This window comes from Asparagus officinalis, chromosome 5 (genome assembly GCF_001876935.1).
Source record: "Asparagus officinalis chromosome 5, Aspof.V1, whole genome shotgun sequence".
NCBI lineage: Eukaryota > Viridiplantae > Streptophyta > Magnoliopsida > Asparagales > Asparagaceae > Asparagus > Asparagus officinalis.
Genome location: NC_033798.1, coordinates 108,301,484 through 108,327,757, shown reverse-complemented (window position 1 = coordinate 108,327,757; position 26,274 = coordinate 108,301,484). Strand labels below are relative to the sequence as shown.

The 26,274-nt window shown below is 38.0% G+C and overlaps 1 protein-coding gene and 2 long non-coding RNA genes across 4 annotated transcripts; 1 reads left to right on the top strand and 2 right to left on the bottom strand.

The window, feature by feature from the left end:
* On the bottom strand, positions 437–10,351 carry LOC109840594 (NADP-dependent malic enzyme). 2 transcript variants are annotated; one of them, XM_020409307.1, is made up of 20 exons: positions 10,208–10,351; positions 9,681–9,976; positions 9,076–9,196; positions 8,910–8,984; positions 8,673–8,824; positions 8,488–8,593; positions 8,324–8,389; positions 8,103–8,198; positions 7,933–8,004; positions 7,748–7,831; positions 7,525–7,623; positions 5,969–6,016; positions 5,786–5,839; positions 5,596–5,694; positions 5,426–5,515; positions 5,246–5,323; positions 5,106–5,180; positions 4,911–5,001; positions 895–1,023; positions 437–789 (listed from the first exon to the last, which is right to left on the bottom strand). In XM_020409307.1, the coding sequence occupies exons 1-20, from the start codon at positions 10,235–10,237 to the stop codon at positions 701–703; spliced, it is 1,950 nt and encodes a 649-aa protein (XP_020264896.1). In that variant the 5' UTR covers positions 10,238–10,351; the 3' UTR covers positions 437–700. The 2 variants fall into 2 exon arrangements, with proteins under 2 accessions (XP_020264896.1, XP_020264897.1); XM_020409308.1 differs by having other exon boundaries at positions 9,681–9,940.
* Positions 22,341–23,515, top strand: LOC109843828. The gene is made up of 2 exons (XR_002247804.1): positions 22,341–22,482; positions 23,147–23,515. It is a non-coding gene; the product is annotated as an uncharacterized LOC109843828 (long non-coding RNA).
* On the bottom strand, positions 24,931–25,348 carry LOC109842666. Its single transcript, XR_002247342.1, has 3 exons — positions 25,267–25,348; positions 25,104–25,166; positions 24,931–24,991 (listed from the first exon to the last, which is right to left on the bottom strand). It is a non-coding gene; the product is annotated as an uncharacterized LOC109842666 (long non-coding RNA).

Here is a 26,274-nt window from a genome sequence, read left to right as displayed (position 1 = left end):
GCAAGAGGAGTAAGAGGAGGAAAGTAGGGTTAGGGAAGAGAGGAGGAGAGGAGGAGAGAAGAAGAGGTGAAAGGAGCAGTTAGAGGAGAGGAGGGGGAGAAAGACACGGAGAAAAAGAAGAACATGAGGTATTTTCAAAACTTTTTTGGGTCACTTTTTGAGAGAGCATGAAAAGGGGCTGGAACACAATTTGTTGGGTCTTTTGGGGTTACATCACATAAGAAAAATTTCAAGGGGCTGAGCCACAAGAGGTTTTTGTTTTTAGGGTCTTGACACATTTTTTCCAATTAAATTAGTTGAGGAGGATTTTCTGAGACCCAGTTGTTGAAGGGTTTTCTGAAGTCAACAACCTCACGAGCCACACATGAGAGCCAGTTAACAGGTAAGTCAGAAGTCTCATCTACTAAACTTTGATTTTAGAAACCTAAGAAATCAATTGAAAACACACCTGATGCTTTTCTCCGTATTTGCTCACATAAATTTGAGTTCAAAAATAAATGCTCCAACAATATAATACAAGATCACATTGATGTACAAGCAAACATATCCAAGGCACATACTGCTTATTTTTGGAAAGAGGGGAAAAGTTTAATATGACAAAGTAAACAAACTTAAACTTGTACGTGAACTCTAGAGCTACAGACCACAATATTTGTAATCATGCTACAGCAGGGTCGTGGATGCTCCTCCCTTGTGTAACTTACCTGTAAGTGCGGTATACTGGAGTGTACATGCAGCTCTCTGCATATTTCACGAGGTTTTCTGGACGAGGGAGACGAGTAGCAACACCTATTCATACCAGATGAATCAATTTCTACATCGGCAAACTTCCATACCAAAGAGATTAACGGAAAGAAAGAAAGAAAGAAACGATGGGCAGATAGATAAGCTCACCGAGCTCATATGCCTTGGCAGCTACTTTAGCAGCTATCTGGGCTGAAATCTTTCTGATATTGGTGAAGGGTGGATATATCAGCCGATTCTTGAAATTCTCCTCTGTGACCTGTGAGGCCAAAGCTTCGGCTGTTCCAACAAAGGATATGCGCTGTTAATATAGGTTGATGACAAAGGTTGTAACTATAAACGAGAGTGAAAATACAGAAAATACAGATTATCATAATATGAAGGAAAAAAGGATGAAACTATAATTGCATAGTCATGCCAGATGTGTACAAACTCGGAGAAGAATCCGATAGAGGACCAGAAAAGATTCTAACTGTAAATGAGAGTGAAAATACAGATTTTGAGAATATGAAGGAAGATGGATGAAATTAAATGAAGTAATCATGCCAGATGCCTATTAGACCGGAAAAACAGCCTCTAGAGCGCTCCATCGAAACTTCTATGGGGCGGTAGGCGGATTGACATGTGAGTACAAATCTTAAGCTAGTGGTTAATAGTCATAACACTTAAAAGTTTTTCCTGGGACATGTCTCGCATGTTGATTTTCTAAGACATGAGCCGCAATCTCCTAAGGTTTGTCGCAGAAAAATTTCGACCTGAACACTATGCCTTCGGTCTGATTGGCTCAACGTGGAGACCGCTACTCAAGTATTCTTCAGAGGGCCGGGGACAATAGGTCTATACATAGTATACACAAGCTTAGTTTTGGTCCTCTCTAAGTTAGCTGTTGGCTAGGGCTAGAGAACCACAGAGACCAAGAACCTGTTAGATATAGGTGTCCTGCAAGCAATAATTGTATATTGTAACAGGACCTATATGAATATAATATCCTTATTCAAAATTATAGTATGCTATTTTGGTCAGATTTATCTGGTATTTTCATACAGATAAAGTCCTTAGAATGATACTAGACTATCAGACTTTTCGGATATGATCATAATAAAGAGATCTGATTTGTCGCTAACGTATATTCTAAAATGTTCCTAGTCGATGAAGTATTAAAATGAGACATCATCACTTTGGGAAGACTAGTGTATACTCTATTTCTCTTTTGGTAGGATGATGATCCATCTCTTGGATCATTGATGTGAGACATCAAGATATAGTATAAAGGTGACTCATTAGTGAATGAGTTGACTGAACGACTCACTGAGAACATCTAGTTAGTAATTATACTTAACTGTCAAATAGAAGTTCTCAAGTGATATAATACATAGTAGTCTCTTGACCTGAGGCATGAGTGCAATATCTTACATGTCAGTATAGATATACTTAGACTTTTACCTAACCACAGTTCTCATTGAGTTATGCATAACGGTTCTTGTTGGGTGCATCCCGAGACATAATTAGATATTGAGATGCCAAGATAAGATTCGTCTCTCCCAGTATAAGGGGTTGATGTCATAAGATTGTTTGATATAACTATAGTCAGGAAATCCTTGACCGATGTAAATAAGATTAACTGAGTGTCAGTTTGATCTTATAGGTTATGAGTTTAATATCAGCAAACACTAATCCAGCTATTAGGGTTTGACAGTTTTTCATACCCTATGCTCGATAGTTTGACATGGTTTAACAAAGAGACCGGACTGTACAATATTATCACTGATAAAATTATGTTAGCATCTTGCAGATATTTATCACAACTTATACCCGAGTAGTCTTCATGTGTAGCTAGCACCTCTGTTGTACTTGTGGATATGATTCACTACCGAGTCTTAAGTTGGGCCCTACAGTCACACCAAACGCGTACTTGAATCCTATAAAATACAATTTATAGAGTTAATGTGTATGATTGATACGCATATATGATTTTTACCGGATACACAAACGATTATATGTATCGGTAAAATCAGAATGCTATGTGCTTAAGAAATGAATTCTAATATTTTTCTCATAAAGTTAACTTTTAGTCAACTGGTTGACTTTTTGGTCAACAGTTGACTTTTTGACCAACAGTTGACTTTTGATCAACTCGTTGATTTTTTTGGTCATATGATGACTTATTAGTTAATGATTGAAAAGATTACGCAATATCATATTTATGAAACACCGTATCGATGTGGTGTTTTTATTTATAAAATACACACTTCATTATACCTTGATTAATGAGTCATGAGATGAGTCATTAAGGTGGTATGGTTTGGGCACATTATTTTAGCACATAATTTTGATTCTTCATGACTCTTTGCATGACTCATGAGATGAGTTATTGCATGACTCATGAAAGGAATCATTACATTTAGATGACTCATGGCATGAATCATGAGATGAGTCACATATCTCACTCTATATATATGAGCTCTCTTTCTTATGGAAAGGTTAATGAAAAATTGGCTAAGTGGTTTTTTCCATAAGAGAATAAAGAAGAGAGTTCTACCTCTTACAAAACTCTAGCAATCTTTGAGTAAGAGAAAGTAGTAAGATTTTAAAGTACCCCGGGATGGATATCTTACCTTGTGCCTCAAGAAGACTCCGATTTTATCAAGCTCACTTGAAGACTTGGAGATCCACTACGAGGAGAGTTACAACTACAAGGAACAAGAGCTAGGGGTTGTTCGATCTTTCATCGAATCACGTTTCGAAAGTATGACTTTCTAACTCTTATATGCTCTCTTTAATATAGGGATCATGTTAGATTTAATTAGGATGGTCCTATTATGTATTTCACGCTCTCTACATGCTTAGTATAATTATACATACAGTATTCCGCTGTGTATTTTGCATGTAATAAGCACGAGATTTCCTTCAGAACCAAAACCGTACTTGCTAATAGTGGTACACAATCAGAACTCACCATATGCAGGTATCGGGGAAATATCGGATGGCCAAAATCCATATCGGATTGCGGATATCGGGGAAATACCAGGGATGTGTGATATATGTCGGAATGCCATGATGGATGTATAGTATAATACACTAAAATGTAATCTCAACTTACTTAATAAAATCTAAGCATATAAAATGTAAATAATATATGTTTAGGATCACTCTCAACCTTGTAAAACAAACAAAAGTACAAATCAACATTACAACATTTCATTTGGTTTTTTTAGGCGAAAATATCATTTGATATAATGGAAAAATCATGATATCTTACGTAAAAATTGCCAAACGCGGTATGTTGTTTTACAACAAGCTATATAAAAGGATAGATTGATCAACATATCGGCTAATATATCAGCCATATCGGGGATATATTGTCCAAAATAGCCATAAAAAGGTAAAAGATATTTAGAGACCATATCAGTTGTGCCAAGCCCTATAAAAGGATATATTGGGCAATGTCGAAGATATTTAAAACAATGCCCCCCACCCTCTCTCACTCGCCCTCTACAAGGTTCTATTATTTCCATTCCTCCCACTATTTCTTAAATTTAAAATTTCATGCACAACTCTTTTAAAAATTATTTAATTGACAAAAGTGAAAATGCAACACAATGTAAACTAGATATTAACATATTTTAAATGAGTCTTATTAACATGTATATAATATATATTTAAAAATAATTTTTAAGAACTAAAAAAATTATCCTTTTCATAATTATGATAATATAATTATAAAGATTGGATGAATTTTCTTATCTAGAATATTTGTTGTTACTACAATGTAAAATTAATATATCCCCATGATACAACATTAAATGATAAGAACTTTCTTATTAATTTGATCACATAAATTATGCACATGCATATTTTACTAGAAATCAAGTAAATACATATTAAGTGATAATAATATAATTAAATGTAGGACCGATGATTGTTTAGATAAAAAAATTAACGTTAGTAGCACATGCTTTTGCACGTGCTACTATGCTAGCGTTTATGTAAATGGCAACTAGGATATGAGAGTTGTCATACCAAAGTGGCAAAGCTTTATAGAGTACCTGTGCAGGGGTCCCTATACTGCTCATACAATGGTTACAATCTCTTTGCACAAAGAAGGGGCCAGTTGGTGAATATTTCTGAGTATATTCCAGAGTATAAAAAATAGTTCTTTCACTTACAAGCTGCTAAAAGCATGTCATCGTGCACACGTATCGCTCCTGAGATAATCAGACCAAGACCAAATCCGGGGAAAATGTATGCATTGTTTGACTGATATACATACAAAAATCACAACATCAATGGATGTGTCAATTAGCAAGAAGTAACCTACATTAACCATAAATTTTAATAAGCAAGCAAGTCAAAGTTCAAACCTGGCCTGGCACAAAAACTTTGCCATTGTATTCAACTGGATCAAATGGACTCCCACTGGCGAAAATGGCCCGGCCCTGATGACACAAGACAGGAGTGCACCACTGGATGTGAAAAAATAGCACGAAAAGTAGGGCTTTACCTTAGTCCATGTGTATGCTTCCTCGGCAGTGCACTCAGACTGTGATGTTGGATTTGATAAGGCAAGAATGATTGGCTTCTGCATTTTTTAAGACAGTATAAATATGTTAGTTTCTATCGCTAAACTTTGCTTCTTAATCCATGACAAACACCTTGTAGAATTAGAAAACCATTCCACTACCTCATTGAAAGAGGCCATGGCCTCAACCACCTCCTTTGTGAAAGTTCCCCCCACTCCAGATGTTCCTATCAAAACCGTCGGCTTGATAGCCTATGGACGCAAGTTTCAGAGACTACCATAAAGAGCTATGTATTCTCATTCAATTATTATAGATGATACAGGATACGCACCTTTACAGCATCTAAGAGAGTTTTGACGGGTTCATGATCATGCGCCCAGGGTTTCTTGAAGTGTTGTAGTGACTCCTTGCGTGAGTTCACAATTAAGCCCTGCGTTAAAAAATGATAAGAAATTCCAATAGATATGACATTAAAAACATGAATGTATTTCAGGAAGCAATCTTAATGCTCTTCTTTTTACCTTAGAATCTACAAGCCAAATCTTCTTGCGAGTCTCAGTCACTGGAGCTTTTGTCTGCAACAATGGAAGGAAGCTAATCAATTTAACACAATAGATATAGATTAGAAAGCTAGTGCATATTTATCACAGACAAAGATCTGTCCAAAAGGAGGTGAAAGTGGTAAAAAGGATTTAAAAATTCACCTGTTTTGACATTTCAAGAGCTATAAGTTCTGCAATGCCAGTACCAGCCTGAAAGCACGGCCATATGAGAAATTGTTAGGGGGGAAAAGATATAGCAACAATACGCAGAAATTGAAAGAAAAAAAGGCAAGAAGAGTTTCAAGATGTGGGTACTCCAGGAACGTAAACTGACAGAAGGACGGACGAAAAAGCTCAGCTGCCATTTCCTTTATTTTAACTATTTTTTTAATTTCTCAAAAATGAATGAGGCCTACCCAAGCATTAACAGGTTCAGATAATCAAGCTCAGCTACATTGTGTACACCAACATATTTATACGAGTATTTTGTATAATGCCATTTTACTTGGCTATTTTGTTGAAGTTACAAAATCCAACTTTATTAAGATTGCTGCATTTTTCATGCAAAAAAAACCAAAAATTAGCATACAATGCACTCTTCTCACAGTGGAATCTCTAAAAATATCATACAGCAAAACAAAGAAGACATGAAACTCATTCCCGTGAAATTTTGTGACAGGCTAGGACCTGATAGTATCACCATAGTTAACCTATGAGTACATTAGAGATGTGTCCACTGATAGAGCAGCTGAACAAAGAAAAGAAACTGATGAGCAAAGAGGCCTATCTGATCAATGCAGGACATTAAAAACATGAGATCCTGCTCCTGAACTTATCCTATTAAACAAGAGAAATGGCTAAATATGGAAATATGGAAATATGCTGATAAGATTTTCAAGCTATTGTCAGTTACGTCGCTGTAGCCACTTACACTAGGTAACGCTTCAATTTCAGATAGTTGATAGAGAATGACTTCAGGTGATTAAGAACATTCAAAATGATAACATACACCACATCTATGCATATGCACGTAAGACCGCAATAGTAAACAGGTACAACCAATTGACCAATGCACATCTAAAATTCTAAATACCACAACAATAAACTGAGATATGCAAGAACAGTTAATCATCAAGTGGGACTGGTCCTGCAAGAGTGAAATTCTAAGCCTTGTGACATAGACTAATGATAGCCTAAGTGTCCTAAAAGTTTCAACGAACCACAAAGCCCCGGTTATCTGGAGAACTTTCCCTTGATGCTACAACTCCATAATGATCGATGCAGAAAACTAATAGTTCTCATAGTGACCGTACATTTATATTCTACTATAAAAAAAAATTGGACCTCAAGCAGTCAAAGGTTGATCAACTACAAATGAATGGAAGAAGACCTACACAGGGCACTACTAATTGACCTGTCAGACCCAGTCCTATATGTTAAAAGCTAGCTCGCTTCGATTAGATATCTTATCTAATTGCAAATTTAAGTGTTTATAATTCTCTTAAAATTTCCCCCATTCCTATGCAATGAAGCAAATGTATGTGTAACCTTCCATAATTTTAAGTACTGTTGTCTGAATGATTTGCAAGTGCTTCGTTCTCTCTCTTTCAATTGCTTTTACGCCCCCACCAGACCAAACTCACCAAGAAACTAGTCCAGAATCAGCAAAATAAATAAATAAACAATAGACTATACAAGTAGCAGAAGGAGAAGCTGACCTCGCCAGCACCAAGAAACAAGAAAGTGTGTTCCGCTAATGTTCCACCAACCAACTTTAGTGCTGCAACAAGCCCAGCAAGGACAACAGAAGCTGTTCCCTGCAATGATTGCATTTATTAGATAAGTGTTATTTTGTTTAAAAATCAAATAGACAATTATTCAGTTGAAAATGAGAGAAGCAATTTATCACACAGCTAACATAAAGCCACATGCTTGCTTTACCTGAATATCATCATTAAAGACAAGATAACTTGTGCTATATTTTGCAAGCAATTCAAATGCATTATGGTTTGCAAAATCCTCAAACTGCATGCATAAAATTTTAGTTAAATAAACTTGCAGAAATAAAGGAAAAAAACAAAACCAAATTTGGTAAAAGTACGGTACTGCCTGGTAATTTGGCCAACCTGAATAAGGACTTTCTCCCCATAGTTCTGTTTGACAGCAGTCATGAATTCATGTAGTAATTCAGCATATTCCTATTCCAAAATGTACAAGGCAACAGTTTAGTAATACTTATCAATGCTTATTGTAAATTCCACATAGCATGCTAGTTAGCGCCTATAGAATCCCATACCTGACCAGTAGCACGCTTTTGCCGCAACCCAATATAGAACTCATCATTCAGCAATTGCTCATTGTTCGTGCCCACATCAATTGTGATGGGTAAGCACTGCAAATAAATTTAAATGTCTGTTGTATTATTTCTTATGGAAATAAACATAAAGCTCTGCAAAAGGACAGTTTAGGCTATTAGAACGCAAAAAACATAACAGATCGGGTAATTAACATGCTTACAGCAGATGGACGAATCCCTCCAAGCGCTGTGTACAAAGAAAGCTTGCCAACAGGAATTCCCATACCCTGAACAAAGTCTCGGAAAGAAGCATTATCATATCAGCAAAATCCAAGATAAGATTGTGTCCACTATATTTCAATTACAACTCTAACTTCAAATTCACCTGACAGCCGAGATCTCCAAGCCCCAAAATGCGCTCACCATCAGTAACCACGATAACCTGAATGCTCCTCTCAGGCCAATTCTTCAACACCTCAAGAATCTTTCCCCTGCAAGGTCAAGCAACCTTTCAGTTTCAGTTACAAAAATCACCAAAATACACAAGAAGCACAAGGAATTGCAACATACTTCTCCTTCAAGCTGATATAAAGACCTTGTGGCCGCCTAAAGATGCAACCATACTTCTGGCAAGCCTCGCCAACTGTAGGTGTGTAAACAACTGGAAGCAACTCTTCAACATTATCTATTAGAAGCTTGTAGAAAAGTCTCTCATTTCTCTCCTGAAAAACATTAACGGAAAGGCATCGGCAAACTTTTTATGTCCAACCAAATATTGCAAAACAACATAATTATATAAGCCCAAACCTGAAGATCCATCAATGCCACATATCGTTGAAGGGGCACCTGATACTGGCGAAGACTATTCATGATCTTCTTTTCCTGGAAACATGAGATCAACCTTAAGTTTTAGTAAAAGCTATTAAGCATAAAATTAGAGGAATCAATTTCTTAGGAGAAATAGGATTTGAACCTGAAGCTCTTGAGTGATACACACGGGTGGCAAGAGTCCTCTCAAATAATGGGCATCTCTTTCTTTCTCAGTAAAGGCAAGTCCTTTGTTATGGTGTGGATCCCTCAACAATGAGTAACCACTAAATGCAACGATATAAGGACGACACTAATTAGATTTTGTCAAAACAATCTCACATACCAGTAACACTTAGATTCAAATTAGTTAATGATAATGGAAAATTTTGCTACAGAGTCTCAATCATTGGGAAAGTAAGACTTTCAATTGCCCTAAAATAGCACTCAATCTGCTAGATTCAAGGAAATGTTCCATTTTTAGAGATCAGGCTCACCTGTATGTTTAAATAATCTTTAGAATAAAAAAACACTCGGAAAATTTACTCCAATTATAAAATTGTAAGGTGTTAAGATGCATATGCCAATAGAAAACCCTTTTTCAATTCGAAAATAAAAGGAAGAAACAGTCTTCCACGTTAATTCCAACTTCCAACAACCTGCAACTACAAATCAATCTAACAAAGAATTGACACTAGAAGTCACAGCTTTCCCCTTTTAAATATACCAAGAATTTAAAAATCAAAATCGATAGGATCAAAGGAACCAAACCTAGCAACTGAAATCGTCCACGGAGTTACAACCTGCTCCTCAGTAGCCCGATCCTCTCCATAAGCATCCTCGACTCCGCCGCCGACCGTCGATTTGGAATCGAGATCGAGAACCGAGGCGTTATCCCCTCGCCTCTCCTTCATCATGCTCTCCATCGTCACTCCCCTCGAACTGATCAACCTCTCCTCCTTCCTCTGCCGCTCCGCCGCGCAACAGCAATTAATCGTCGCCGATCCCACCGCCGCCGGCCACCGCCTTCGCTGCAAAGAGAAGAATTCGTTCTTTTCCTCGCAATTCTAAAGAGAGACAGAGCGATGGCCACCGCTTATAAATAGAGAAAAGGGAAAGCAAAATATCATTTTTATTTCAGCTGTGTGCTAATGTTGAAGTCAATGGAGGAAGACTTCGTGAAATTATTGAAGGGGGGCCGATTGGCTTTGAAAAAGATTTGATTTTTTTAATTACTAAATTGATAGATTAATGCGAATTAGAAAGGATAATGAGGACAACGATCGATTTTTAAATACCAGAAAAGTGGCGGCTTTGAGGGAGAGCATAGCGACGACGCGGTAGGTTGCTTTCTATCTCTAGATAATTGTCGAGTCGCCCGCTCGCAGCTCGCAATCGTTGAGTACAGTGAGAGCGAGAACGAGAGGGAGAGCGAGAGAGGACTTGGAGTTAAACAGGGGAAAACTAATATAGCTGCTTGCCAGTGGATGGTATGCTCACTCGCGGAGTAACTGCTGTCTAAAAGACAACGCTACTTAATTGTTAGCCTTCTCTCTCCGTATCACAAGTGACGTACTTAGGTAAACAAGTGATTTGCATGTTAAAATAACCAATTTACCTCCACATTATATGTAATTAGGGTGTGCAATATGGATTGGGAGCCTCTACTCATTAATAGTGGCTCCTAATATTTGCTAATGCATCTTCATCTTTTATTTTGTAGGACCATCTTTCATTTTGTGCTTATTCACAAAATGAAAGGTCATTTTGGGCTTATTCACAAAATGAAAGGTGGAGATACATTAGCAAATGTTAGGAACTACTATTGATGAGTAGAGGAGCCCAATCCGTGCAATATCCGGGCTCCGGCCTGCCGGATTTTTATTTAAAAATTTTTAATTTTACAAAAATTAGATTAATGCTTATTATATTATATAAATATACATTTATATATAATTATATATATATAAATATTATATATATATATATATATATATATATATATATATATATATATATATATATATATATATATATATATATATATATAATATATATATATTTAATAACGTATTTAAAATTATTACAACTAGTATACACTTAGGGCTAGGGAGGCTATTGCCATTTTCCTCACCAGAAAAAATACACACTTAGAAATATATATATAAGTATGCTAATTCATATCTATATATAACCTCATATATGAAAATATAAAATTTAATAGATTTGGGTCGGGCCAGCCGTCCGGTCGGGCTTCTACCAACAGTGCACCCGGACCTGCGATCTCGCGAGCCCGATCAACCCAGGTTTTTAACTTTGCACGGCCGGGGTACGGGCTAGATACCGGTTCCAAGTCAAGCAGAAAAGGCCCGTAGACACCCTACAAAAAATGATCAGATACTACCTATAAATACGATTACATGTCAGTAAGACAACCATGGTGGAGCTGCGATACAAGCTTGGCGTGGAGGGTGGGGGGGCTTGCTCTTTTAGAATTTGCTTATATAGTCATGTATAGTAATTGCTGGAAAATTTATATATTTCTATGTATGGAATTGGCTTTCTTAATAAATCCCCAAAAATAGTTGAGCTAAGCAATTATTACTGATATGCATGATTTGCCAATAATTTAAAAATTAAAAAATGTACTCTAATTTGAATAAGGGGCTGTTTGGTTGTTGTTGTTAAAGTTGTGTTTTTATGACACAACTTGAAAAGTTGTTGTCCACCTCATCAATTACACTTTTATATTTTCTTTTGCTTGTTTTTGATTCCATTGGAATCATAAAACACTTGTTTGGTTTGCAAAATAAAACTTTAATTGTTTGTTTGGAAAGTGTAAAAAGTGGTCCCTACTCAAATGATTATATTGGTTGGAATTATTTTTTATTATTTTTTCCTAACTTCAATGTTAGCTTTCTCCTAAAATCATGTCTTTTTCCTAACTTCAATGTTAGCTTTCTCCTAAAATCATGTCTTTTTTTCATGAAATCAATTTACAAGCAAAACTCTGTTGTATGTCGCATTTTGGTTTCCAAGATAAAATTCTTGGCTACGCCACCGAAATAAACTCATCTGTATCCGCTATAATTATTAGAGAAAAACATTGTTATGGCAGATATAGAATTGGTGGGCGTTTTTGTTGATTCACACTAGTAGAAAAATGATCAACCTAGACGGAAATTTCCGTCTAGGTTGATTCAAATTCCGTCTAGATTAGTTCAACTAGACGGAATTTCCGTCTAGTTTGGATGGTTTATTTTGCTTCCGTCTAGATCGAATCAAACTAGACGGAATTCCGTCTAGGTAGATCAACCTAGACGGAAGTCAACCTGTGAATGGGTGGGGGCCACGTCCACAACATTGGCCAAGCAAACCACGTGAAAAAGAACACACGTGAAGAGAAGGAGTTAAGTGTGGGGGCCACCTCGTTTATGCGTGAAGAGATCAGGGAAGGGAATCTCTAGTACAGGCCCACCCAATTGACCCGATTGGTTGCTATAAATATAGAACCTAGGGTTTCGTGTACAATTGGCTTTTGGACAAAAAGGCAGAGGGGATTAATTGGGCAGTGCTTGGTTTTGTGAAGTTGCGGCTGCAGAGGAGCACGGAAAATTGTTTGGGCGGCTGATCTTTTGGGTGGCTGATTTATTCATGTGCAAAGGCAGCAGGCAAAGAACAACGTGCAAAGAGTCCTTTTGTGCTTTTGAGAGAGATAATTATGTGAGGGTTTAGATTGAGTGATTGTAAACCCTAGTTGTATTCTCTCCCTCTATTAGTAGATCTCCCCCCTCCTTGCCTCGTGGACGTAGGCAGTTTGCCGAACCACGTAAAATTGATTGTTTGAGTTTGTGGCCATTGTAATAGCTTTTAGGATCCCTCGACAGGTCAGTCCTAGAACTGATGAGAGGAAGAGCCGATATCTCACTTGGTTGAGATATCCGCTTCAGATTCTTGTCTCCTTGGTGAGACGGGAATTCTTATTATTGATCTTTCTCTCTTATTGTGCACCAGAAACTCTGCCGAAATTTTCGCTGCGCACAACAAGTGGTATAATAGTTTTTAGGATCCCTCGACGCGCAGTCCTAGAGCTGACGAGAGGAAGAGCAAATATCCCACTTTGATGGGATATTAGGCTTTCAGATTCTTGTTCCCTTTGAGAAACAAGAATTCTTATCGATCTTTCTCTCTTATTGTGCACCAGAAACTCTGCCGAAATTTCCGCTGCGCACAACAAGTGGTATCAGAGCCCAGATTCCAGATCTAGGGTTTGGTTGGAGGAGTAGATCAATTTGGAGGCCCGTTTAGGACTTCGTTGGTGATAAAGGTGGGATCTTTTGGTAAAGACTCTATCTTTCAGTTTTGGATCTATTCTTTGTTCGTTGGTGCGTAAGATGTCGGGGAAAGAAGGTGCTTCGGGAGTCGAGGGTGGTTCTTCTGGCGTGAAGACTATTCAGAGTTTGAATATCCACTCTATGAAGATAGATGTGGAGAAATTTAATGGCACAAACAACTTTGGATTATGGAGATGCGAGGTTTTGGATGCGCTGAACGCGCAGAATTTGGAGGATACCTTGGAGTTAGATGGCAAGCCAGATGAGATTGAAGAGAAGGTTTGGAAAAAGATGAATCGAACGGCGTGTGGTGTGATTAGGTCTTGTTTGACTCAAGATCTAAAATATGATGTGATGAATGAGACTTCTGCGAAGAAGATTTGGGAGATTCTCGAAAGCAAGTATTTGACCAAGAGTGTGGAAAATCGCTTGCATTTGAAGAGGAGACTTTATCGTTTCCAGTTGAAGAAGGGAACCTCCATTAGAGATCACATGAACCACTACACAAAGCTTCTTGCGGATTTGGCGAATGTGGATGTCAAGATTGAAGATGAGGACAAGGCGTTGCTGTTGTTGAGTTCCTTGCCCGACGAGGAATATGAGACCTTCGTTCTTACTCTGATTAATGGGAAGGCATCACTTTCGTATAGTGAGGTCACTGCTGCATTGGTGAATTATCAGCTTCGGAAGAAGGATAAGGAGAATTCGACTGAGTCGGTAGCAGAGGCGTTGGTCGCAAGAGGGAAGAATCTAAACCGGAAGAATTGGAAGTCACAGTCTAGAGTAGGAAAAGATCAGTGTGCTTGGTGCAAGGAGACTGGTCATTGGAAGAAAGACTGCCCAAAGCTCGACGAATGGATGAAGAATAAGCAGAAGGGGAAAGGGAAGCAGCCATCATCAGAAGCAAATATCGTATCGGATGGTAATAATTCTGACTCTTCTATTTATTCGCTTTCTATCAGTCCTACAGATAGCTATTCGGAGGAATCTGAATGGATGTTGGATAGTGGTGCGACCTATCATGTGTGCCCTAGAAGGGAATGGTTCTCCAGTTTTGAGAAGCTGGTGGATAGTGGTGTGGTGTACATGGCTGATAACCGTGCATGCCAGATCCTTGGGATAGGAAGAATTCGCATAAAGATGTTTGACGGGACTGTTAGAGAGTTAAACGATGTGAGATATGTTCCTTCTTTGAGGAAGAACTTGATCTCGATTGGAGCTTTGGTTGGAGAGGGTCTGAAGGTTCGTGTTGAGGACATGGTTCTCGAGATTGTGAGAGACTCTCGTATTTTGATGAAGGGCGTCAGGAGGAATAACCTGTATTACTTGACTGGAGGTATAGTGACAGGTGGAGAGCTGGCAACTTCTGTTGATTCGACTAGACTGCGGCATTTGGGGCTTGGCCATTCCAGTATTGATTCCTCGCATAGATTGAAAGAGGGTGCAAAGACCTGCAGTTCGAAGTCCAGTGAACATGTTGATGTGAGCAAGAAGACCGAGGTGAAGTGTGGCACCTCTATTCACCGTGCTAAGGGTCGTTCTGGAGGAGTTCACGTGGATGTTTGGGGGCCTTCCAAGGGGGCATCATTGGGAGGTAATAGGCGTTTGGTTTCCTTTGTTGGTGACTGTTCTAGGCGTGTTTGGGTTGCAACTAAATCCCCTTTGGAGAAAGTCCTAGTAGTTTCCAACAGATTGAAGAAGTGTGTGACAGACAGAAAGGTGAAGGTACTCTATTCTGGTGGGAGGTACAAGATGGACCTATTTCTGTGTTGGAGCCGAGCTCACGGCATTTCGAGACACTTCGTTGGAAAGGAAATCTTGGGGCAACTAGATGAGGTGACAAATTTGGAGAACCGTGCCTTTCTGGAGGAGGATCAGTGTTTGTGGTCGAGCAGTGGTTTCCAGAAGAGTTTCTGGACTGAGGCTTCGACATATGTGGGTCATCCTATTAAAGAGTTGTCAACTACTGTGATTGGAGGTAAAACTCCATTGGAAGATAGGTCTGGTTATGTCACTTCGGTTGAGGCTTCGATGAGGGAGCTAATTGACTCTCAGCAGGTGGAGAGTTTTGGACAGACCTTAGAGGTATCGCAGCGGGTGGAGAGTGATGCTACTCCACATTGGGTAAAGATTACTCCAGATCATTCTGCATTGGTTGGTATTCCAGCTGAGGTGACACGGCGTGGAAGTTATTTGGATTTGGGTGCAGATGATGGGTTGGATTTTGACTCGAGTGCAGCTGACAGACATAGTTTGGATATGACCATTGGTTCACCTCAGGTGGAGGTGTTTGAGGCCATTGGAGGTGCTATCAGCCGCAGAGTTGATGAAATTGGAGAAGGGTTGCGAACTCTTCTATTGGATTGAGGTCGTTAGCGGCCATTTGGGTGAACTACGTTCGGCTTGATTCCTTGGGCAAGAGGATACGTAGGCAGTCTTTATGATGCAGTCGGGGTTGAATTTTGATGGGGGTGAGATCGATTTGGTGAGTAGACACTGATGTTTGGGTGAGTGTTCGCACTCCCGTTTGGGTCTCGACTTGTTATGGATTGAGTCTGTTGTCGTGAATTGTTTCACGGTGTACTGGACACAATAAGTGAGATATTTGTTTGGTTGGTGTCGGCTCAGTTTTTGGGAAAACTTCACCGAGGTGGAGAATTGTGAATGGGTGGGGGCCACGTCCACAACATTGGCCAAGTAAACCACGTGAAAAAGAACACACGTGAAGAGAAGGAGTTAAGTGTGGGGGCCACCTCGTTTATGCGTGAAGAGATCAGGGAAGGGAATCTCTAGTACAGGCCCACCCAATTGACCCGATTGGTTGCTATAAATATAGAACCTAGGGTTTCGTGTACAATTGGCTTTTGGAGAAAAAGGCAGAGGGGATTAATTGGGCAGTGCTTGGTTTTGTGAAGTTGCGGCTACAGAGGAGCACGGAAAATTGTTTGGGCGGCTGATCTTTTGGGTGGCTGATTTATTCATGTGCAAAGGCAGCAGGCAAAGAACAACTTCGGCTGTATTTCTTTTTTGAGAGATTGAGAGATTGTTTGAGGGTTTAGATTTGAGAGATTGTAAACCCTATTTGTATTCTCTTTCACTCTATTAGTAGATCCCCCTTCTTGCCCCGTGGACGTAGGCAGTTTGCCGAACCACGTAAAATTGATTGTTTGAGTTTGTGGCCATTGTAATAGCTTTTTAGGATCCCTCGACAGGTCAGTCCTAGAACTGATGAGAGGAAGAGTCGATATCTCACTTGGTTGAGATATCCGCTTCAGATTATTGTCTCCTTGGTGAGACGGGAATTCTTATTATTGATCTTTCTCTCTTATTGTGCACCAGAAACTCTGCCGAAATTTCCGCTGCGCACAACACAACCTAGACGGAATAAAGAATTCTGTCTGGTCTGCCAGACCAGACGGAATTCCGTCTGGTCTGACTTACCAGACGGAATTCCGTATGGTCTGTCGTACCAGACGGAATTTCGTCTGGTATGGCAGACCAGACGGAATTTCCGTCTAGGTTGGTTTTTCACAACCTAGACGGAATTCCGTCTAGGTTGACTCAATCTAGACGGAATTCCGTCTAGGTTGCCTTTTTTCTAGAAAAAAAATTAATTACAATTTATATTTTCCTGTACAATTACATTAATATTTGAATACATCCAGAAAATACTGTACACGTGAATACATTCAACCATCCAATTATAATCAAAATTCATAACAATTCCATTCAAAAACCAAATATAACCAAATCCAACACATTGTACAAATCCAACCATCCACTTCAAAATATACATCAATCAGTTTTGTCTAATACACATCCAACAACATATATACTAACAATGCACATGACTAAGATAAGATACACGAAATGAATAAATGCAGTGTTATAACAAATAAAACTGTTTATTGCATTAAAAATAAAAAAACCCCATCCATCGTCGTCGGCGGGGGTATCTCTATCCCGATTACGAGAACGGGTGCTGCTCCCTCCAATATCTCCACTCTGAATGTTTAATTGAATAATCATTATATGGTGTTTGATAACATATTAGATAAAAATGAATTTATAAATATAAGAAAAAATAAGGTACCTGAGCATTACTCTGTCTAGCGCTGGAATTATCGCCAATCGAGCTAATGATCCGTATGATACCACCATACGTGCTATAAGGAATAGCACCGCCTAAATATTGTATAACATACCACATGAGATCGTCCATCGAGTTCGCCGTCAGCGCAACTCTAGTCATCTCATTAGTCACCTGAATATGCAGCTCCGGGTCAATTTTGTTAATCAGATACGCAGAGATACGTGCGACAAATGGCATAGCCTAGAAACTGCTTGTGGCTGCTCTTATCGATGTAGATGGTGTGGAGGATGTTGTGGACGATCTAATGCTTATACCGGGTGAAGCTCCGACACCATGTAGAGGATATCTTCCTCTCCTATTATTAGGGAGAAATAAATATTAAACTTTGCTCTCAAATTCAATAATGGTAAACAAATATAAATAGTATGTAGTATTCAAATTGATTCGATTTTTCACCATCCTTACCTATTATGACCCATCAGGTTCTGTGTGAGATTGATGTTCTCCTCTGCAGAAAGCATGTGAGGGTCTGGCTCGGTTTGTTCCTCCTCCTGCGAAATGTAGACAGATGCAGCCTCCTTGGATGCGGTCTCAAATCCCTCCTAAAGCACAAATTTATAGTTAATTCAAGATAATGACCATATTATTTGTGTTCTCGTTTCCTCGTAATGTTAACAAAATAGAATTAATAATACTACTCAAGATATGTATAAGTCTCACCACTAACTCGAGATTTGCCGTGATCTTATCCCGATTCTTCTTATCACCCCTATATTGTTCACGTAAAGTACCATATGCCACTTTTGCCCTCAAGTGTATCGGCATTAATGATTTCCCCTGTCATATTATAGATTTTGAGATTTCATAATCATACTAAACATTAAGATCTTTTAAATCTTTAAATGACATATATCGTATCCTGACAATAAACATCCTCCAGATTGGCGTAGGAGTGTGAGCCCAAGTGATGGTCATGCAGCTTCTTTCTTCTATTTTCTGACTCATTCATGGATTTATTCTTTAAAAAAAATTTGTAAATATAAAATAAAATAATATCTTAAAATTATAAACTAAATTTCATGAAACTAACCTTGGCGGCATCGCTGTCCCAATACATGAGGAGAGCCGTGAAATGAATCTCGTCAACTCGGTCATCGAGGTTTAAAAACCTCTGCCAGTCCTCCTCATACCTGTCATAGGTTTCATGTTTGATCTCATGCCTCCATTGTTTGAGGGCTGCTTCAACCTTGACATTAAACACATAATTCCAAGCCCCCTCAAAGTCCTCAAGGCAGAAGCAGTCCTGTAGATTTACATACACATTTAGTAAGGATAATTTAATATCAATTACTAATTATTAATAAATGAAAATCTAAAACAATATGCACTTACCATAAGCTCAGTCCATATCGCCTCGTATGCGGTCCATGGTAATTCTCGAAAATGAAAATAAGGGTTGATAATGGTCGCTCTACGTACGAGAACCCCAATATATGCATTCAAGCGGGTCAACCAAGGACCAACGGGCAAATTAGAACTATTCCACCTAATAATGGCTCTCATTCCTCTTGGCGGTTGTTTAGAGTCAGACTTACCTCCGCCACGTCGTCCCTCTATGCGATCTGACTTAGCACCTACAATAATAACAACATGATAATATATCATATAATATACAAATGTGAAAATTAAAAGTATTTATATAATTTACCATTCGCTATCTCTCTTTCTTTTGCTGCGAGTGCATCAGCTTTCCTAGTCTCCAACATAGGAAGCATTTCCTGTAACTTTCTCGCAGCACGTGGGTGATACTTCCTTGAGTCAGCCTTAGACTTATGAGAGTCCGGAGGTAAGGGTAAACTGAGATAGTCCTGTGTCTTTGGCCGCAAGTCAATATGGAATGTATATGATGGATATGTCGGGGTCCAAGTAGCACCTACATAAGAAAAAAGAATCATTAATATTAAATTTTAATTGACCATTATCAATTATTAAATATTTAATACCTGTGTCGGGGGATGGTTCTGGTGCTGCATCAGAACCGTCGGGTGATGAATATCCCGCATCTACAACAAATGAACACTATGAGCTAGATAACTAAAAATTTATAAAATATATTAAAGTATTAATTAATTTTTATACCTGCATCCAGAGATGGTAGTGTATTATCAGCACCACTACCCGGGGTGATACTCCGTGATCGATCAGCCGACTGGTCAAAGAGCCTCCTAATCCTCCTCCTCATCTGCAAATTTAATAAAGACAATTGTTAAGAAAAAATTGTATACATGCTCATGAGATATGTTGTTATGAAATGCATTATTGTTTTTATTATGAAAAGATAAAAATCGAAAATGTGGTGTAACATATATAGTTCATACCTACATCCTGCGCCACATTCTGTGCGTAAGAGAATTCTTGCCAAGCATCATCTGATGAACCAATTGGTTCACTATAATTATCTTTACTTTCTTCAATATTTTTTTTCATTGTTATTAGGAAGAACAACAGATCTTGGCTCCTTGTACAAAACCACCCAATCAGACATGACATTCGGATCTTTCACAAAGAAGCACTGATCAGCTTGTTCTGTGAAAATATATTTCTCATCCGTATATACTTCTCGGTGAAGATTGACTAGTGTAAATCCATAATGATCCTTTTGCTTTTTTGCAGGACACCACCGAACCTTGAACATCGTGTAAGTACATTGTTTTGGTTTACCAAACCCGTAAATTATCTCAACCAAACCCGTAAATTATCTCAACAATATCTTCTAATTGGCCATAATATAATATGTCAGCTAGAATTGGATTCTGATCTCTTATACTTGAAAAACATTCTTGAGCAAACAAGCCCATGACCCCACTGTTCTGAGTTATCCTCCTATCATCGGTCTCTAACGTTCGAAATTTATATCTATTCACCAAATACTCATTATAACATCTCACTTCGTGATAAGGACGTTGTGCATGGATAATAATTTCATCTGGTAATGTAGTCTGAAGTGAGGTTGCCCTAGGCAACCTAGACGGAATTCCGTCTAGGTTGATTTTCCGTCTTATTTGTCAAACTAGACGGAATTTTCTGTCTAGTTTAACGCAATCTAGACTAATCAACCTAGACGGAAAAATTCCGTCTAGATTGACTCAACCTAGATGGAAATTTTTTCCGTCTAGGTTGTTCCGTCTAGATTGTTCGTTTTTCTACTAGTGTCAGCACCATTAGTATTTCTAGGACCGTTATTGAAGCGGTGGGATACAATTCCCATTTCAATAAAGATATTAATTTGGGATATCATGATTATATTTTGTGACTACAAAAAAGGAGTATAGGAAAAGGCACATAGGTAGACGCTCTGAGCAAAAGAGGTCTGGTCAATAAAGATGGCTATTTTTCTCTGGAAAGAGAATCATTGATGAGAGTTGATCACTTGATTAGTGTATGCTTTAACGTTAAGATGACTACAGCTAATTTTTACTCCACTGGACCATTGGAGCAAATACTAAGTTTCGCTGGACCTGTTCCTCGAACCTTTGATACTATTATATTACGTTAAAACCTATTTATGTTAGCTAAGTAAGCCTCATTCCGTGGTGAATGGCCTAAAAGCAAACGGAGCCGAGTTACGCGAAAATTTGCGTGGAAATTTAGACTAAATAGCATATATATATATATATAGTATATATATATTATATATATAATAATTATATATATTATATATATATATATAATTATAATATTATAAATATTATATATATATACTATATGAGATTAATGGGATCTCTTCGTCATAGGAGGAGATTTCCTCCGTATAGACGCTCTAAATCACATGATGAGCGACATTATGGATGATCCGCTCGCGTTAACTTGAATCTACATATTCTAAACCGCAACACATCAAGTTTGGGTAACCCGCGTCGCTGATCCGCTTCTCGCACTGTATCAATTTTAACTGGTTTGAATGAATAGAACTTTTCACATGGCTCGATGGAGGGTCAAACGACCGACGGATTCACCCAAACTGTGTTTGGCGGTTTAGAATATGTAATCATGTTCACGGAGCGGATCATCATATAATCGCTCAATCATTGTGATTTTAGAGCGTCATAGGAGAAAGTCCCGCTCCTAGACAGAGGAGACTCATTAATCTCTCTCTCTTCTTCTCTCTATATATATAATTATTTAATATACAATATATATATATAGTATATATGATGAGAAGAGAAGAGAGAGAGAGAGATCATATATATATATATATATATATAATATATTATAAAGAGAAGAGAGAGAACAGAAGAGAGAGAAATATGAGTATGCTTGTAACAAGCACAAATTTGTGCTTGGTAGTGAATGTTCACAATCCTCGATCCACCATTACCCATGTGAATGTGTCCCATATTGAATGAGTGGAGGAGATGTGAACACATACATTACCAACCATAACTTTGTTATGCTTGTACAAAGTATACGCATTAATATTATAATATATATATATATAATATATATATTAATATATAATATAATATATATAATAATATATATATAAATATATATATATGAGAATACTGGGTGAACCTGGCCAAGCTCACGTTTTTTGTGCGCTGCAGGGAGTTTTTTGAAAAATTTCCCCGTCTCTTCCGTCACAAAAGCAATCTCGTGACCCAAAAAAAATCGTGAAATCTCAAATCTCCTCAGCCCTAAATCGCTCTCTCCCAGCTCTCTCTCCACCGATTATCCCATCTTCCCCCTTCAATCCCTCAGCTCTCACCCAGCGATTAACCCATCTCCCCCTTCAATCCCTCTCCCCCCTTCCCCCGATTCGACCACGAAACCGCCGACCAAGAGATCTGGATAGCTCCTTCGACCACGAGATTTGCCGTTCTCCCAGCGATTAACCCGTCTGCCCCTTCAATCCCTCTCCCCCTTCCCCCGATTCGACCACGAAATTCCTTCGACCACGAGATTTAGGGCTCTCCCAGCGATTAACAAGCATCTCCCCCCTTCAATCCCTCTCCCCCCTTCCCCCGATTCGACCACGAAACTCCGACCAAGAGAGGCGGACAGCTACTTCAACCATGAGATCTGGACAGCTCCTCTCGACTCCTCTGACGCGAGCACCGACCACTCTCTTTGAATCGATTCTCAGGTGAAATCCTCGTTCTTTGATTGCCTATTTTTGCTAATTTAGCTTTTTTTTACCTCCAAAATGATCATATAACAGTCATAGGTTATTAATTTAGCATAAAAGTTTGGATTTGTGGGTCTTGCTTAGTTTGTGAACTTATTAATTTGTTACCAAATGAAAATTTAAGAGAGATGCACTGCTTCCAAAATGATTATATTACAGTCATAGGTATCAACAGAAACATTGAAGAGTTAAATTGAAGAGTTAAATAAGTACTTTATTAATTCTCTGGATTGCGATGAATTTCTACCTGGAAATGCTTCTGAAGAGAGATGCACTGCTTCCATTCTTGGGGAGCTGATTTCAGCACTTACGTTCAAACAAGAAGATACTTCGTCTTGTGGCTTCACAGATACCTCTGACCACATTGTCTCAGATGGTGATATGGTTAAAACAAATGAAAAATCTCAGGTCAATTATTCTAGAAGCTGATAATCATAGGTTTCATTTGATCTCATTTAGTTATGCACAACTTATTGTTACTCTATGTAAATTATTAATGTAAAGTGTGATTTTTATAATTTGTGTTTGTGCGAGTGAAAGAGAAGTTAATTGAATCTGCCACTACAACAAAGAAATTAAGAGAGTTTTTACTGTGATTTCTTTTTAAACCACAATTTTTTAGGCGGTCCATGGCAAGAAAGAGTTTTTACATTGTGAAGAGAGGTCGACGATGTGGAATTTTTAATAATTGGGAGGACTGTAAAAAGCAAGTTGATAAATACCCAAATGCCGCATATAAAGGGTATGCAACGTACGAAGAGGCTTTGGTTGAATGGGATAAACACAACATCACTTGTGATTCAGCATCCAACTCAAGGCATGTCCAAACACCTTTTTATGTCCCGACACCTGATTCTGCATCGAGCTCAAGAACTACTATTTTCCCTATCTATGCTTTTGCATTAGGTTCAGTGTTTACAATATTAGTGTTTGTAGTATGTATCGTTGTCGTATTTTTTTTTATATTGCAAAAATTATGTGATTGTGAGAACTTATGTATCGAGTAACTTATGTGATTGTGAGATTGTGAGAACGTATGTATCTTGTGAGAACTTATGTGATTGTGAGAACTTATGTATCTTGTGAGAACTTATGTATCTGGTGTGATTGTGAGAACTTATGTATCTTGTAAGTACATATTGTGTATCTGGTGTTGTTGAGTTGTTGTTATGCATAGGTTAGTGCAAAAATTTGTTCTTACTTCTTCAACTATATATGTGATTGGGGAGCAAACAATACACCATCTGAGAGAAGACAAAGATGAGGGTGGAACAAAAGGCAAAAAGAAGTGAGAAGTAAGAACAAATTTACACATGAGATTGAGCAGGTTCTGTAGTTATCTCCAGCAATGGTTAATTGTTAGCCACAAAGATATTGGATCACTCCACCAGCAAATCTTGTCTTAATTGTATCATATGTGTTCTGAGGCTGCACTCTTGTACCTAAAGTAAACCATCAGAAGGTAGAAATGTTTGAAATATCAATTTAAAGCAAGCAGTAATGTAGTACCGATGAATTGAAATTTTAAAGCCCCTTGGCGTTTGAAATATCAATTTAAAGCAAGCAGTAATGTAGTACCGATGAATTGAAATTTTAAAGCCCCTTGGCAAATTAAAATCAGAAAGTGATATTAGATGACAACACCAGAGATGATAGTTCCATTGAAATGATTAAATAGAAGTATAGAAACACGACTGATATTAGATGACAACACCAGAGATGATAGTTCCATTGAAATGATTAAATAGAAGTATAGAAACACGACACGTACTCTAATCACAACCGTTGCCAGCAAATTACACTAAAAGCACCTAGAATATCATTTTGACAGAATTTTGTTTCTTTACTTCTCATAGTGCAGAAACTAAGCTCAAACTTTCTTGTCTCAACTAGCTCCGTGCTCAAAATTTTTCAAGTACAACATGGAACTTGCACCCAAAATGGCTGCAAGTTGAACATGCAACACAAATGAACTAGACATCCTTCAACTCACAACAAAGCTAAATCATAACTATCATACTATGAGAATTTATTTAAAATCTCAAATCACAATGTAAGGAGACAAAACAGTTAACAAGACAGAAATCTACGTTGGGCGATCAAAGATCAGTTTGAGTTAAACAATACAACCAAGACAATCAAAATGACACAGCAATAATAAGCTGTAAAACATCCAAGAAATAATAAGCTGTAAAAGATCAGTTTGACATGGATGAGCATGATACTTACGGCGCAACAAAATGCAAGCAATCATACGTACTGTTACCCATCAACAAAACAGAATCAGTCTTAACACAATCAGTCTTAATACATAAAATGTAGCAATACATTAGCAGCTACAAGACAGAGGTCTTGTACAAAATGCGCATCACTTGAATCAGTTCTGCTCATGGATTGCTTGAGGAGCCAAGGCAGAGTTGTGGATGAACCTGAGCTGATTGTGCTCTTTCCTGTGTTAGTGGTAGCGCTGTAAGAGAAACACATGCACAATCAAATAAATCGTTTGTTAAAAGTTAAAAACAGAGTAAATAAAGCGCTGTTAAAGATTGATACACAAAAATACAAGCAATCATACGTACATTAATCATGAGATATGACTTTGTGAACAAACCAATACATCCACCACCCGTGCATATGTTTAGCTGCAAATTATATGACAAATTAATCATGAGATATGACTTTGTGCTATCAAGTTTCATAAACTTATATAGGGCTAAAACTGAATAGAAACGAAAATGGTACCTTTGCAAGTTAACTTTACAGCTAGTTCTATAATGCCCGAGTTCACCACATCTGCTACATATGCGTTTCTTCCTTTCTTTCTTTTCTTGTGCCTGTTCTAAACCTGACTGGATTCTAGTAGTATTGCGTGGACGACATTTAGTCCTTGTAGGTCTATCAGGATCACGAACTGTTATCTGAGGAATGTTCTCTATTGTATGTGAAATGGGTGCGGAAGGTTGAGGAATATCCATCATTTGATCTTGAGTTTCTCCAACTTCTTCTTCAAGTGATTCCATGAAATTTGTTAGCACATCATCAAGTTGTTGCAGCTTCTCTTCTGAATCAAATGCAAGCTCGAGCACATTATTGAATTTTGCTCTTAAAGCCCAAGATTTTAATAAATTAATCTTCTCTTCACAGCTGGTGATGTTTCTTCCAAATACGATGTTGCCAACCCCAATGTTACGATGTCTTGCATGTATGGTCCAACGGTGTAGGATGTATGGTCCAACGGTGTAGCATGTATGGTCCAACTTCATTTCTAGTAGTGGTTTAGGAGCATTTATAGTATTGACCGCAGTTTCACTTCCAATAACGCTTGATTCTCCCATTCCGAACTCTACACTATTTGAATTTGTTTCCTCCATTCCAAACTCCCTAAAGAAGAAAATAAATTTCAATGTAAAGCAAGGAATGAGATGATATGACTAGCATCAAAGCTTGTAAATAAACCATGTTTCTACACTTTCCACTTTGTTCCAATTTTGTACATTTTTTCAAAGATACCCCTCATTAATTGAGAGAACCATTGACAAATTTTAAATTTGATTAAGAACCGTTTATCTGCTAAAAGTTGATGCTACTTCAAACTAGTGAAAGTTGTTTTCTTTTTAATCGATCAAATAACTGTCAGCTAGCTTCAAATGGTTAACTGTAGCTAGCAACTAATTAATTTACAGATCGAGAGGCTACAAATGGTTAACTGTAGCTAGCTTCAAATTGTTTTCTTTTTAATCGATCATATAA

Coding starts and splice junctions, on each gene's coding strand:
- LOC109840594 (XM_020409307.1), bottom strand. CDS start 10,237: ATGCTCTCCCTCAAAGCCGCCACTTTTCTG. Junction 8,825..8,909: donor TGGCATTGATGGATCTTCAG/GTTTGGGCTTAT, acceptor AATGTTTTTCAG/GAGAGAAATGAGAGACTTTT. Junction 790..894: donor TGCCAAGGCATATGAGCTCG/GTGAGCTTATCT, acceptor TGGTATGAATAG/GTGTTGCTACTCGTCTCCCT.